Source organism: Xenopus laevis, chromosome 2L (genome assembly GCF_017654675.1).
Source record: "Xenopus laevis strain J_2021 chromosome 2L, Xenopus_laevis_v10.1, whole genome shotgun sequence".
Classification (NCBI taxonomy): domain Eukaryota; kingdom Metazoa; phylum Chordata; class Amphibia; order Anura; family Pipidae; genus Xenopus; species Xenopus laevis.
This window is the reverse complement of record NC_054373.1, coordinates 116238774-116253652: the sequence shown is the minus strand read 5'-3', so window position 1 is coordinate 116253652 and position 14879 is coordinate 116238774. Positions and strand designations below refer to the sequence as shown.

At 38.8% G+C, this 14879-nt stretch overlaps 1 protein-coding gene across 1 annotated transcript; it reads left to right on the top strand.

Moving 5' to 3' along the window:
- Window positions 1-11373: 11373 nt before the first annotated feature.
- On the top strand, window positions 11374-14122 carry dph3.L (diphthamide biosynthesis 3 L homeolog; the record flags this gene model as incomplete). The annotated part of the gene is given in 3 exon segments (NM_001171724.1): window positions 11374-11567; window positions 11739-11813; window positions 13625-14122. Coding segments are annotated over 3 exon segments (252 nt in total). The 3' UTR covers window positions 13694-14122.
- Window positions 14123-14879: the final 757 nt, after the last annotated feature.

Below are 14879 nucleotides of genomic sequence, written 5' to 3'. Positions count from 1 at the left end.
TTCTTCTTTTTTTTGAACATTTTCGAGCATAACTACGTACATTTGGACTGGATTTGGTATGCTTAAGCGCTGCCACGCATTTATACTGTATGTAATGCATATCCATTGCAAGGCAAGCTTCAGCGCTGCCATAAAGGGAACAGAGTGAAAGGTATGCTTTAGCGCTGCCAGAGTATCGTTCCTCTAAAGACTTTCAGTGTGAATACCGGCTGTTTCAGTCAAACACTGCGCGGATAACGACAGGTTTTGTCTTTCGCGCCAAAACAGTTCCGCCCGCCATTTTGGATACGCAGCGCACGGAAGAACGGAAGCGCATACTTGTACCAAACGATCTAATTACATCGTCGCAGGCGGCCGGAACCTAGCGGAAGGTATTGTCTACGTATAGTTACTACTAGTACAGCTTATTTCCTTCTGCTTTACTATTTCGCTGATTCTTAGCATACTTTTCTGGTTTCTCTTATTTACTTAAGCTATATTTATAGCCTAACATGGCCTCAGACCCTACCAAAACGCATGTGTCCTCACAGGACAAGCTAGACACGTTATCAGGCTCTGATACAGCATCAGTGTCAGCTAAAAAGAGACAGAAAGAAAAGGAAATGCAGCAATACCACAAAAAACGCAAAGCCAATACAGAAAGTAAAACCGATTCTACTTCAGAGGACAAACAAATTCCTGAATGGTTCCAACCTTTTCAATCATTTCTGTTATCAATGTCAACAGCAATAGAAAAGCTAGCTACAGCTCAGGTAGCACAAGCCTCTACTTCAGTAGCCAAGACATCTAATGTTTCACATAGAGTAGAGGAGGAATCTCAATCCTCAGAAGAAGAAGGAGCTGTTCAGGATGATGACTCTGACTGGGAAGATTCAGAACAAACTAATTCTCATTCAGAAAACACACACAAATCCCAAGCTGAAGCTATGCACTCACTTCTAGCAGACATGTTTCTGACATTAGGTATACAAGAGGAACACAAAGAGGCTAATACTCTAGATAAAATGTTTGGTCCGACTCAAAGAAAACAAAAGTTTTTCCCAGTACATGAAACAGTACAGGAGGCCATTTCGAAAGAATGGAAAAATCCTGACCGCAGAGCAGTTAAAGACAAAAGAATGGATATAATGTACCCATTCAACCAGACTCATAAAGACAAATGGGAAACCATACCCAAAGTTGTCGCACCTATTGCCAGATTAGCTAAGCGTACCACTATACCGCTAGAAGATGGCACGGCCTTCAAAGATCCTATGGACAGGAAGGCAGAAAATCTATTAAAGGGCGCATTTGCTTCCTCCACAGCTGCTTTTAAACCATCAATTGCATCAGCATGTGTTTCTCGTACCATGGTCCTATGGTTAGAAGAAGCTTTATCAGCTGACGAAGCGTTTGACATGCAAGGTCATCTCTCAAAGGTGCTCAATGCAGCACACTTCTTATGTGATGCTTCCATGGATATACTCCAATTACAAGCTAGGGCATCAGCCCTTTCGGTAGGGGCAAGACGAGCACTGTGGCTCAAATCTTGGAGTGCGTATCCGGCATCTAAGAAAAATCTGGTTTCTCTACCTTTTTCAGGGTCCTCACTTTTTGGCCCAGAACTAGATGCTCTAATAAGCAAAATTACCGGAGGAAAGAGCAACTTTCTGCCTCAAGACAAAAGATCCAGACCTACAAATACCCAAACAAGACGACCTTTCAGGTCTTCAAACTTCGGAAGGCGTTCTCCACCACGTTCCAGACAACAGTCTTACTCCAACCAATCAAAGAGCAATTTTCGTCACCCCAAGAAATCGTCTTGGAATTTTCAAAAGCGTACACCTAGGGGTACACCAGAAAAACCTCAAGATGCATGAAGAACTAGCCTCTCCCGAAATATCAAAGGAGTTAGGAGGGCGCCTCCTATGGTTCAGGGAGATGTGGCTATCAACAACATCAGACGCCTGGGTTCACAATATAATAACAGTGGGCTATACACTTCAATTTCGGAGGACTCCTCCACAAAGATTTCTCCAGTCATCCGTACCAACTCTTCCAAAAAAGAGGCTGGCCTTAAATTCAGCTATACAAGACATGCTAAAAACCAAGTCCATAATAGTAGTACCACCAGATCAACGTCATCAGGGATTTTATTCGAATCTTTTTCTGATACCCAAAAAAGACGGTTCACTGAGACCAGTGCTAGATTTGAAGTTCTTAAACAAATTTCTTCATGTTCCATCATTCAAAATGGAGTCCTTGAGGTCAGTAATCGCAAACGTAGAGCAAGGAGATTTTTTCACAGCCATAGACTTAAAGGACGCTTATCTACACGTACGTATCCATGTAGAGTCTCAACAGTATCTACGATTCGCGATACAGAGGGAACATTTTCAATTCCGTGCACTACCCTTCGGCCTCGCTACTGCACCCAGGGTTTTCACCAAAATATTGGCGACTCTTGTGGCACACATGAGACAATTGGATATTTGCGTTCTTCCATATCTAGACGATCTATTAATTCGGGCACCATCGTACGCAACTGCAGTTACTCACACCAACCTCTGCAAGAGAACTTTAGAAGCTCATGGTTGGATGATCAACAAAGCGAAAAGCACATTGATTCCAACACAAACCATCATTTTTTTGGGAGTCAGATTCGACTCATCTCAACACAAAGTTTTTCTCACTCCACAAAAACAGCTCATCTTACAGACAGCAGCAAAGCAAGCAATGTCGCAAAAATCAATCTCGGCCAGAGACTGCATGCGACTTCTAGGACTCATGTCCTCTGCCATAGAGGTCGTACCCTTTGCACAGGCTCACATGAGGGAACTCCAATTAGATTTTCTTCGAAAATGGCGCAGAAATTACAACAAACTAGACTACCCGGTATTCCTTTCAGAAGTCACAAAATCCTCCCTTCATTGGTGGCTTCACCCAAACAACCTATCCAAGGGGAAACTTTGCTCGGTGGCAAGCTGGGAAATCATCACCACAGATGCCAGTCTTTCGGGTTGGGGAGGTGTTTTCAACCACAGAACCGTTCAGGGTCGGTGGTCCCAAAAAGAAACCTCACTACACATCAATGTGTTGGAGCTACGAGCAATCTACCTAGCTCTATTACACTGGTCAGATCTTTTGAAAGGTTCTCCAATAAAAGTCAAAACAGACAACGCCACCGCAGTGGCATATATAAATCATCAAGGAGGTACACACAGCAAAGCTGCCTGGAAAGAGACGGCTCGCATCTTGCAATGGGCGGAAAACAATACAAGCCGATTAGCGGCTGTTTATATCCCAGGGCAACTAAATTGGGAAGCAGACTTCCTAAGCCGAACCACTCTAGACCCAGGAGAGTGGATGTTACACAAAGATGTATTCCAACAGCTTACAGTCAGATGGGGGATACCACAAATAGACCTTATGGCAAGCAAATTCAACCGTCAACTAACATGCTACTGTTCCAGGTACCAAGATTCGGAAGCATGGTCAATAGACGCAATGACTACTCCCTGGGAATTTCAACTCGTATATATTTTTCCACCCATTCCAATGATCCATCCAATCCTCAGAAGGCTTCATCTCTTTCACACAACTGCCATAATGATAACACCGTTTTGGCCCAGAAGGGCATGGTTCTCAGATCTCAGAAAACTGTCAATTGCACCTCCATGGACACTACCCCTCCGACCAGATCTTCTCTTGCAAGGTCCCTGCTGGCACCCTACGTTGGAGACACTCTCCCTGACGGCATGGTTATTGAAAGCTCCATATGGAGGAACAAAGGTCTGTCAGAAAAAGTAACCAACACTATGTTAAAAGCACGCAAACCAACAACCAGTACCACATATCATCGTATATGGTCCAATTACATTACATGGGCCAGAACACAGAAAGCATGCTATCAAACTTGTTCAATTCCGATGATACTGGAATTCCTTCAGGAGGGCATGGACAAGGGGCTCGGAGTAAATTCCCTCAAAGTGCAGGTATCGGCACTTTCAGTGTTCTTTCAAACACAAATAGCGTCTTTTCCAGACATAAGGACTTTTCTTCAAGCCGTAGGGCACATAAAACCTCCGTACAAACACCCTCTGCCTCCCTGGAATTTGAACCTGATCTTACAAACACTGCAGGGGCGTCCTTTTGAACCGCTTGCTACCACAGAGGTGCGGTTTCTAATTTGGAAGACGGCTTTTCTGGTGGCCATTTCGTCAGCAAGGCGAGTATCTGAGATTGGGGCTCTAAGTTGCAAGCCTCCATACTGTATCTTTCATGAAGATAAAATGGTATTAAGAACAGTTCCAGCATTTCAACCTAAGGTAGCAACAGAGTTTCACCTCAATCAGGAAATTGTATTGCCTTCATTTTGTCCTAAACCAGTCTCCGAAGCGGAACACCGTTTACATAGTTTAGATGTGGTACGGGCACTCAAATTCTATTTTCACAGAACAGAAGGATTTAGAAAGACGGATGCTCTTTTTGTGCTGTATGGCTCGTCTAACAAAGGTGACAAGGCTTCAAAAACATCCATTGCGAGATGGATTAAGAACCTCATAATATTCATTTACAAACTCAAAAAGCTACCGACACCTCTGAAGGTAACGGCTCATTCCACGCGAGGTTTAAGTGCTTCATGGGCACTCTACAATCAGGCGTCCATGGAACAAATTTGTAAGGCGGCTACTTGGTCGTCCTTACACACTTTTACAAAATTCTACAAATTCAATGTTTTCGCATCAGCTGATGCCAGTTTTGGCAGAAAAGTTCTTCAAACTGTTGTTTAAAGGACCAGTAACATAAAAAAATTTAATTGTTTTTAAGTAATAAAAAAATAATGCAATGTTGCCCTGCACTGGTACAACTGGTGTGTTTGCTTTCGAAACACTACTATTGTTTATATAAATAAGCTGCTCTGTAGCAATGGGGGCAGCCATTCAAAGGAGAAAGGGCTCAAGTTACAAAGCAGATAGCAGATAAGCTCTGTAGAACATAATGTTATCTGTTATCCATTATTTATCCTGTGCCATATAGCCTTTTTTCAATTTCCACCATTGCTACTCAGCAGCTTGTTTATATGAGCTATAGTAGCGTTTCTGAAGCAAACAGATCAGTTTTACCAGTGCAGGGCAACACTACATGATATTTTCTTTACTTTAAAGCACTTTCATTTTTTGGTGTTACTGTTCCTTTAATAATATAGAGTCTGTTGGCCATGTTAGTGCCTTTGTTTCAATACATTTTTCTAAATTCAAAACTCGACCTAATAACTTTCTTCTCCCCACCCTTTCTTCTGGCTTTGGGACTCACCCATTGGTACCCTGTGCTGCCTAGGGACGACCGAGAAAAGAGGATTTGTTATCATACTTACCGATAAATCTCTTTCTCGTAGTCCCGTAAAGGCAGCACGGGGAGTTTCCCACCCATATTCTTGCTATATTCCTACTTATAAGCTGTGCTAGTCGAAACTAAAGTAGGCGGGGTCAATACAGGGAAGAGGAGGATCCCCTATGAGGGATTAAAGTTTTAGTTCCATCCTGCCTCCTAGAGGGATTGCTGTATTAACCCATTGGTACCCTGTGCTGCCTTTACGGGACTACGAGAAAGAGATTTATCGGTAAGTATGATAACAAATCCTCTTATATAGTTATATATATAGGCCTTGAGAAAGGTCCCAGAGGGGACCGAAACGTCACGTTGGCTGTACTGCACATGAATAACCACATAAAAATTTTTTCACAGAAATCCCTGGAGTTGCTGGTCATTTGAAGCTTATATATATATATAGTTATATAGTTATATATATATATATATATATATATATATAGTTATATATAGTTATATATATATATATAGTTATATATATATATATATATATAGTTATATATATATATATATATAGTTATATATATATATATATAGATATATATATATATATATATATATATATATAGTTATATATATATAGTTATATATATATATATATAGTTACCTTGACGTGGTATGGTGGCTTATCAATTTTATGATCATAACTTTGTAACAAAATAACCCCTGTTTTGGGTACATATGCAATAGCATTTATTATACTTATATATATATACTTTAAAGCCTTTAGAGTGCTCCCACAACCCCCCTGTTTTGATATTATATATATAGTTATATATATATATAGTTATATATAGTTATATATATATATATATAGTTATAGTTATATATATATATATATATATATATAGTTATATATATATATAGTTATATATAGTTATATATAGTTATATAGTTATATATATATATATATATATAGTAAGTTACATAGGGGTTAAATGGGGCGTCCCCCACACCCCCTCTCTTTCAAGCTACAGGTGCCCCCCAATAATGGACTGATCTCACCAGATCCTGTTTTCCGGTCTCTACTCAAAGGCACAGTTGGGCATGATCACTTTGTGACAGGTCACTTAGCGTTGGATCCGATAGCCGCTTCATGATATCTCCACTTGACAAGTACCTCTTTCCGATAATCCAAAATGGGGCCTGATGTGTCCCAGCACGTGCGTTCCACTGCGGAACGCAAATCTCAGAATTTGTTCACTGAATCCCAGCAATTTACTGATTTTTACGATTCACTGAGTCCCGGCAGCTTGCCGATATTCACGATTTTGGGGTAAATTCACCAAAAATGTTGTTTCAACCTTAGGAGTGACACACCACCTAGATGCTGTGACACGTTTCACCTGTATAAGGCTGTATCAAGCAGTTACAAACAGGAAGTGGTGTCTTGCCTCACTTTATATACCCTACTCTAAAAGGAGCCATGTCCGTAATTGGTCCTAGAGTATACCACATCTTAAATATTATTACATACAGCTTAGCAGAATCAGTTTGAAGAATATTTACATTACAGAAAAGGTGGCAATTCAAACCGACTATTCAATCCTTTTGGATGACTTTTTGCTGGCTATACTGTTGCACAGAGGGATTTCATTTGCCTTCTAAAGGCATACGGAATATTTTTGCATTTCTTTTGGTTCTCCAAGGGCTGTTGCACAACAGCTTGCAGTAGTGGGAAAACAACAACTAGCACCGCACTTATATTCTTATACTGTTTATTTTTAAAGCTTTATTCAAAAGTAAGGAAAAAAAACATGAAATATTTCCACATTGTTTCCAAATACAGTAGGTGCTGTTAAATCACCAACTTATATATGTATGTACAGTTAGGTCTATAAACCTTTGGACAGAGACAACTTTTTTCTAATTTTGGTTCTGTAAATTGCCACAATGAATTTTTACATACAGGCAACGCAACCCAGGAGTTTATTAAAGCAAAGAAGTGGAATATTCTTGAATGGCCAACTCAGTCACCTGATCTGAACCCAATTGAGCTGCATTTCACTTGTTGAAGACTAAACTTCAGACAGAAAGGTTGTTTCATTTAAAATTCACTGTGGTAATGTACAGAACCAAAATAAGAAAAAAGTTATCTCTGTCCAAATATTTCTGGACCTAACTGTATATTGGATGTGGCTTTAGCCTGTGAAATGCAAGGCTAGGGAGTTCTTTGAAAAAAGTACCCATAATCTAAATATTTACTCATACCTGAGTCACGATTTTCACAGCTGAACCTGCAGTTCCTTATTGTTAATGAAATGTCCCGAATTTTTCTTTGATCTCCTGCCCTGAACAGCCAAAAAAAGATACAATGTTAATTAAACAAGAGGCTTTTGTCAGAGAGCCCAGAATACTGGGCAGCTGCAAATTGATACATTTGTAACAATTTAAGATAAGCAAAGATACAATTGTAACTATTTAAGATAAGCAGGTCCCGTGTGGAAACTGACTTGCAGCTTAAAGGGCAATTCATCTTCATTAGCAAAACGGTAATGACACATAAAAGCTGACTCTAAAACCCTCAGAAATGTGTTCAAACTTTCCATAACCTGCCAAATTTTGTAAAATTAATGTGGTATTTATGGGGTGTGGCCATAAAATGGACAAGGTCAAAGTATTTTTGTCCCTCTTTCTATTTTGCAAATGTTGGGAGGTATATTTACTGTTTAAGGGCCTAGCCCTACAATGAAGCCAAATCAAGATATAAAGTAAAAAGTTATGACTAATATTATGGTTCTGCTAATTTAGCTCTGTAGAATTTGTGTGGGTGTAGCAGACAGAAAAAAAGGTTTATATTTATCATCTTCCAGATTATTCTAAATATGTTTATTTGCAAGTTTGTGCTGTAACTGCCATCTACTGTCCAAATAGTAGAATGCAAGTATAAAATAGTTTCATGTGGTTCTTAAGGAAAATACAGCAGTACAGTAGAACACCCATTTTACATGTTTCAGGGGACCAGAAAATTTTTTTGAAAAGTCCTGTAAAATGTAACATCAGGGTAAGGTATTATGCATATTATATAGATGGGACCAGACAAAACAGTTTGAAATTTGGGAAAACTTAAAAGCAGGGGATGTAAAATGGAAGTTTCACTTTATTCTGTTAGTGTTCGTTTTTCTGATGCATTTTTCTTTAAAATACCAACAGATGTGAAGTTAAAGGCAATCAATGAAACAAAGAGAAAGAACCTAAAGCAAAAAGTATTCCTCCCTTGAAGCCTTACCGTGTAGATATTACAAATGTAACAATCCGTTGGAAATTGTGATTTTGTTGTTCTTCAATTTCTCAAGAATTGGGTTCAAAAAGTAATTAATAGATTAAATAAACTCCCACCCAACATCCCGGTAAAGGTAAAGCATGCAATATGTTGTCATTGTATAAATGAAGGACATTATTAGGATAATATTATAATAGTGTCCACGATGAATATCAATAATCCAACATATACTGTGACAAAAATATTCTTTAAGCAAATCATGTGACAAAAAGTAATTCACTCCATATTTATTTTAGGAAAGTGAAATTTAAGGATGTGGAAGCCCCATATATTAAGAAATTGTCCTGCGGTAGTATGTTCTCTGAATTCAGCAGTGGAGAAATTCCACCGGTATCTAAAACAATAATATAATACTGGAATAGTAAAGTCGGATATTAAACTCAAGTGTATAAATAACCATAAAGTGACACTCCCATAAAGTGAAAATGGGTTCTTAGCAGCGAAAGAGTCTTTCAGACTTGTTATAACCAAGTCTAAGTTCTGCTCCATGGCATGCACTAGTGATGTGTGGCTCAGGAAAGACTCAACCCAAAACCCCCACACCGACCATAACCCTCAAAATGTTCCCATTGTAGGACCTGTGCCAAACCCGTACCCTCGTCTCCTTGCTCTGTACACTACTTTAGTGAGCACCTCTGTTTCCAAGAGGGAATCTTCAATAGCTTTGGAGGAGTGTACTAATCTAATCTAATCCACACCCAACCCTAATCTACAATGGTTGGCTAAATTTCAACCCGAACCTGCCCAACTGGTAGTCAACCCATGTGTCACTGCAGATTTCAGGTCAACCCGAACATCACTAATTCAGACACCTCTAGGGCCCGTAAATAAAAGGCAGGTAGAAGGCACAATGTTCCAGTATTATTTTACAGTAATAAAATAAAGGGGTGGTTCACCTTTAAGTTAACTTGTATGTTGCATAATGTCCTATTCCTAACAACTTTGCAACTGGTCTTCATTATTACTTTTTTTTAATAAGTATTTGCTTTTTTCTTCTTGTTCTAGCTTTCAGATGGGGGTCACTGACCCCAGCAGCCAAAAAAACGATTGATCTTTGAGACTACAATTTTATTGTTATTGTTATTTTTTTATCTTTCTATTCAGTCCCTCTCCTATTTACTTTCTACTCTCTCATTCAAGCCAGTGTCTGGTTTAAAAGGTATACTGGAGAGCTACTGAACAAAAAGCTAAATAACTTAAAAATCATAAAAAATAAAAACCAGTTGTAGATGTTCTCAGTATATCAATGTATGTCATACTAAGCTGATAAACAAAACCATAAATAATAATGAACTTCTCACAGGAAGTACTTCACATGAAATACTGGAAATGCATCTTAGGATCACTGCAGCTGTAAATGGCAAATAATAGCATAGGCCTGGCCTGGGTGATCCATTTTACTACAGTGAACATTAATTATACTGAGATACATTACTATTTAGGACAATTTTAGGTTTGTAAAGTTGATTCTCCAATTTTGGGCTCCTCAGAAATACTGGCGTAGCTAAAAGCAATGTACAATAGCCATCATCTCTCACAGCACTTCACATAGAAAGTGGATACAAACACAAGATTGACAGATTGTTACAACTATTAAAGGGATAGTTCAGCTTTAAGTTAGATTTTAGTATGTTATAGAATGGCAAGTTCTAAGCAACTTTTCAATTGGTCTTCATTATTTATTTGTTATAGTTTTTAAATTATCTGTCTTCTTCTGACTCTTTCCTGCTTTTGAATGGGGGTGACTAACCCCATCTAAAAACAAATGCTCTGTAAAGCTACAAACTTACAAGTTTACTGTTATTTTCAGGTCATTTCCTATTCATATTCCTTATGGTCTCTTATTCCAATCAATGCATGGTTGCTATGGTAATTTGGACTTTAGGAACCAGATAGCTGAAATTGCAGAATGGTTCTGAATGTTGTAAGGGCTTAGTTACAATCTAAAACGTTCTACTTGTGAAAGCTCAGTGATTGTTTCATCCTTGCCCTGTGCAGTGGCCAGGTAGGGTTGCCACCTTTTCTGGAAAAAAATACCGGTCTTCCTATATTTTTATGTTTTTTCCCTATATATAACATTGGCATCAAGCAACATACTGGCCTAGGTGGTCTTTCCACAAATCCGGGCCTGACATTTTTACAGACAGATTGCTAAACTAAGTCAGCTTTTGAAGGGAAAAGGAATGCCAAAATGCATTTGCTGTTAGGAATAATAACATTCAATTCCACCTCTGTTGCAATCAGTCAGGTTAAAACACGCATACCTGCCTCACCCTCATAGCAATAACCAATAGCAACCAAATATTTGCTTTCAGTATCTACCTTTATCACTCTCACTGTCTCATTCACTTTGATTGGTTACCACGAGTTATAGCACTGACTGAGGCTAATGTATGTAAATACGCCCCTATTGCATCTGTGATGTGAAGCGCTCAAGCCCTTATTATAAGGTACAACTGGGGGTCATTTATCAACACTGGGCAAATTTGCCCATGGGCAGTGCCCATTGTTCTACTTGCAACTGGCTTTAAAAAGCTATTCACTGATTGGTTGCTATGGGTAACTGCCCATGGGCAAATTTGCCCAGTGTTGATAAATGACCCCCAGTGAGTCAGTGCCTAGTTATGTACATGCGGAAAATAACTATGCCCACAAATTAGACGCTTGCCACAATGAAAGATGGCTGCCGTTACTTCTCTAGGATAAGCTGACGTAGCAATGGCGACTCGCCTGTGACGTATGTCATGCGACAGGTAGAGCGTGTTCGCCGGGTTGTGCTGGTTTCGGGTTGCTGTGGGTTGGGGGAATGTCTGTGTTTCACGACGAGGTGGAGATCGAAGACTTCGAGTATGATGAGGACACTGAGACGTATTATTACCCGTGCCCGTGCGGAGACAGGTTCGCTATCACCAAGGTAAATGATTACTGACAACATAGAACTGTATCAAGCAAACCCTGGTAGAACCACGTCTGTCGTAATAATGAGCCTATCCTAAATATAGGGGACAGTCTCAGCTCCACACATAGTCAGACCTTCACAGTCTCTCCTGTCATGTCTGTAACATTTGTATGTTATCCTTTGTAGGAAGACCTGGAAAACGGAGAGGAGGTTGCTACTTGTCCCAGCTGCTCATTAATAGTTAAAGTAATATACGACAAGGTAAGAAAATGCTCTGTAGTGCAACTAATCTAAATCTATTTAGCACAGGAGTTACAATTTATTCCACTGATATTTTGGGGCGTGTGCCTCAGTTCCACTTAAATTGACCATATGCTATATACACAGCCAAATTGGGCAGATCTGATCATTTGGCTACGGGGCTAACAATCGGATCATAATAGGGACTTATAGAGACCCATTTGGATACTGTAGCTTGTTGTTCCTCTAAACATTGCAATGGGCTTGGGGCAGCTCCATACTCTGATGGAGCAATCTGCAGATTTTACTTCAGGCAGTCATTATAGGTATAGGACCCATTATCCAGAATGCTCTGGACCTGGGGTTTTTTCCATATAACCGATCCTTCCATAATTTGGATCGTCATATCTTAAGTCTACTAGAAAATCTTGTAAACATTAAATAAACCCAATTGGCTAGTTTTCCCTCCGATAAGGATAAAACATATCTTAGTTTGAATTAATTAAAATATACTGTTTTATTAGTACAGAGAAAAAGGAATTAATTTAGAAGAATTTGGATTATTTGATTATAATAGAGTCTGTGGGGAATGGACTTCATGTAACTCAGAGCATTCTGAATAACGGGTTTCTTGATAACGGATCCTATACCTGTACTTTCCATCAGATAAACAGCATCAGCAACTGAACAATACGATTACAAATGAAGCTGTGTTAGACTCCACAGTAATTTCAAGGAGCAACGGCCAAAGCTGACACCAGTGCTTGAATAGAAGTTCTAAGATCTCTTTTATTCATTAATCATAGGGATGCACTGAATCCAGGATTCGGTTCGGGATTCGGCCTTTTTTTAGCAGGATTCCTCCCAGTTTTTGACTCTGTTTAAAGGCAGTCTTTCTTTTAAATTACTTTATTTTGTAAAATGTAAGCAAATAGCACTATATTAGTCTGAACGTAAGCAAATATGAGATATGTCTTCCACTGCTAATGCTCAGGTGTACTCCATTAAAGGCAGCATTACAAACTCAGTGATTTGTACAGCAGGAAGTTGTTTTTTTTTTAAATTTTGGGCACAAGGGCTGAAGGCTATGGATGTTGTTCGCCTGTGTATTTTTGCAGGCTGAGAGAAGCAGATCTGCTCAGTGCCCCTGCTCCATGAATTTGAATCCAGTCAGCCTGTGTGTGGTCACACACAGTGGAGCTGAAGTTGAAATCAGGCCAAATACGCAAAAGGAGGCATCTTCAGGCTGACCTCAGCTTCAGCTCCGCTGTGTGTGAGCGCACACTGGCAGATCAGATTCAAATCAATGGAGCAGGGGCACTGAGCAGATCTGCTTCTCTGCAAAAATAGATAGAATGTTCATACATGGTCAAAAATTTACCTAAAATAAGTTAAGAGAGAGTTTATCATCATAAAATGTTTATTGCTATCTCTGAATGCAGATTGTTTTTCTTTTTTCATTTAGATTCTATATCAGGGCATCATTCATGGCTAGGAAGATTTTAATATTTGAAAGATTAAAACACCTTGCTTTGGCCAAATTGCAATACATGGGGGCAGATTTATTAAATCCATACTGGGGATTCCAAGTTTTATTCCCCCTTATCGCTAATATTGGGTCTTGCCAGCTGTCTGACATTGATTTGATGCTGCCAATTATTCTTACCTTAATTGTCAGAGAATGCCTCGTGCGTCTATTTTGCTGAAAGACCTGATCTTTAACAAGCGGAGGCTTAAAAAGCTGTGACATAATTTTTCTGTTTGAGTGATGTAAAGTTCCATTGAAAATAAGTGGCATATTTACATGCTCATTCTCCTGTTTTCCTTTGTAGGATGAGTTCATGCAGGGAGAAGTTGTTGCAGAGCCTGTAGCGAGCAAGCCGGAGTTGTTGAAGTGCTGAATATCTTCTCTCACTGGGTTGATAAAATTCTCTCAACATATAAGCTGCTGGTGCCCTGGTAAAGTCTCCACCTCTGGAAGCTCCTGTCATCGCAATTCAATGGTTAATTCAGAAGTGCTACTGCTTTGCTCGCAGAGTACATTACTTTCGATTGGGAAATGTTGCTGGCTGCCCACAAAGCTGAACTTTGTGACAAAAAGCAGTTTTATATTTTTGCACTAGCTGATAGCCCTCAATTCTATGCTATGTGCCATTATTATTATTATGCATTTCTAGTGATACAGTACCAACCATTGTTTCAAGGGTCGGTTATTTTAGGCCATCAAGATGTCGACAGTGCAAATATTGTAAAACACGTTTAATGCAGATTTTATATATTTATTTTGTTTTATGTTGTTTTAGACAAAGGATAAATAAACATTCAGTGTATTTTTGTTTTAATTCTTCTTAAGGTCATGATTGAGTGGATATAGTTGTTTATAAGTCTTGTGTAACATGAGAAAAGGCTATGTATAGTAAAAAAAATGATGAATTAATGTTCTAATAAAATGCTTAAGGGTCACTATACAGGTATGGGATTTGTTATCCAAAAAAACATTAGCCAATAAACACCACGAAGACCATATCCCATAGAGCCAATTTTCAGCAAATAATTCTAAATTGTAAAGATGATTTCAATTTTCTCTAATACTAAAACAGTACATTGTACTTCATAGTAAGTAAGCTACATGAGTCCATATTGGTGGCAGAATGATCCTATTGGGTTTTTCAGGTATCAAGAATTTTTAGTAGTCTTAAATAATGGTGACCCAGCTTGCAGGAAAAAAAACTTTATCTAGGTCCCAGGCATTCTGCATAATAGGTCCCATACCTGTACTTCATTTTGATGTATTAACCTAATGGAGATATTGAATGACGTAACTCACCTTTATTTTATTAATGTGCGTACTCAGTTATACCAAGAACATCATCATAACATCCTAGTTTTGTTTTTTATGGTTTTTGAATAATTGAGCTTTTTCTTCTCTGGAGCTGGGATTACTCCAGCTCCATCATACAGAAATCATTGAACTGTGATTTCTGGATTTGGCCAAATACTGAATCTTCTCATAATCGGAACCATAATTTCAACCAAAATTTGTGTATTCAGATTTGAGAATTTAAAAAATTGCATGATCTGTAAACA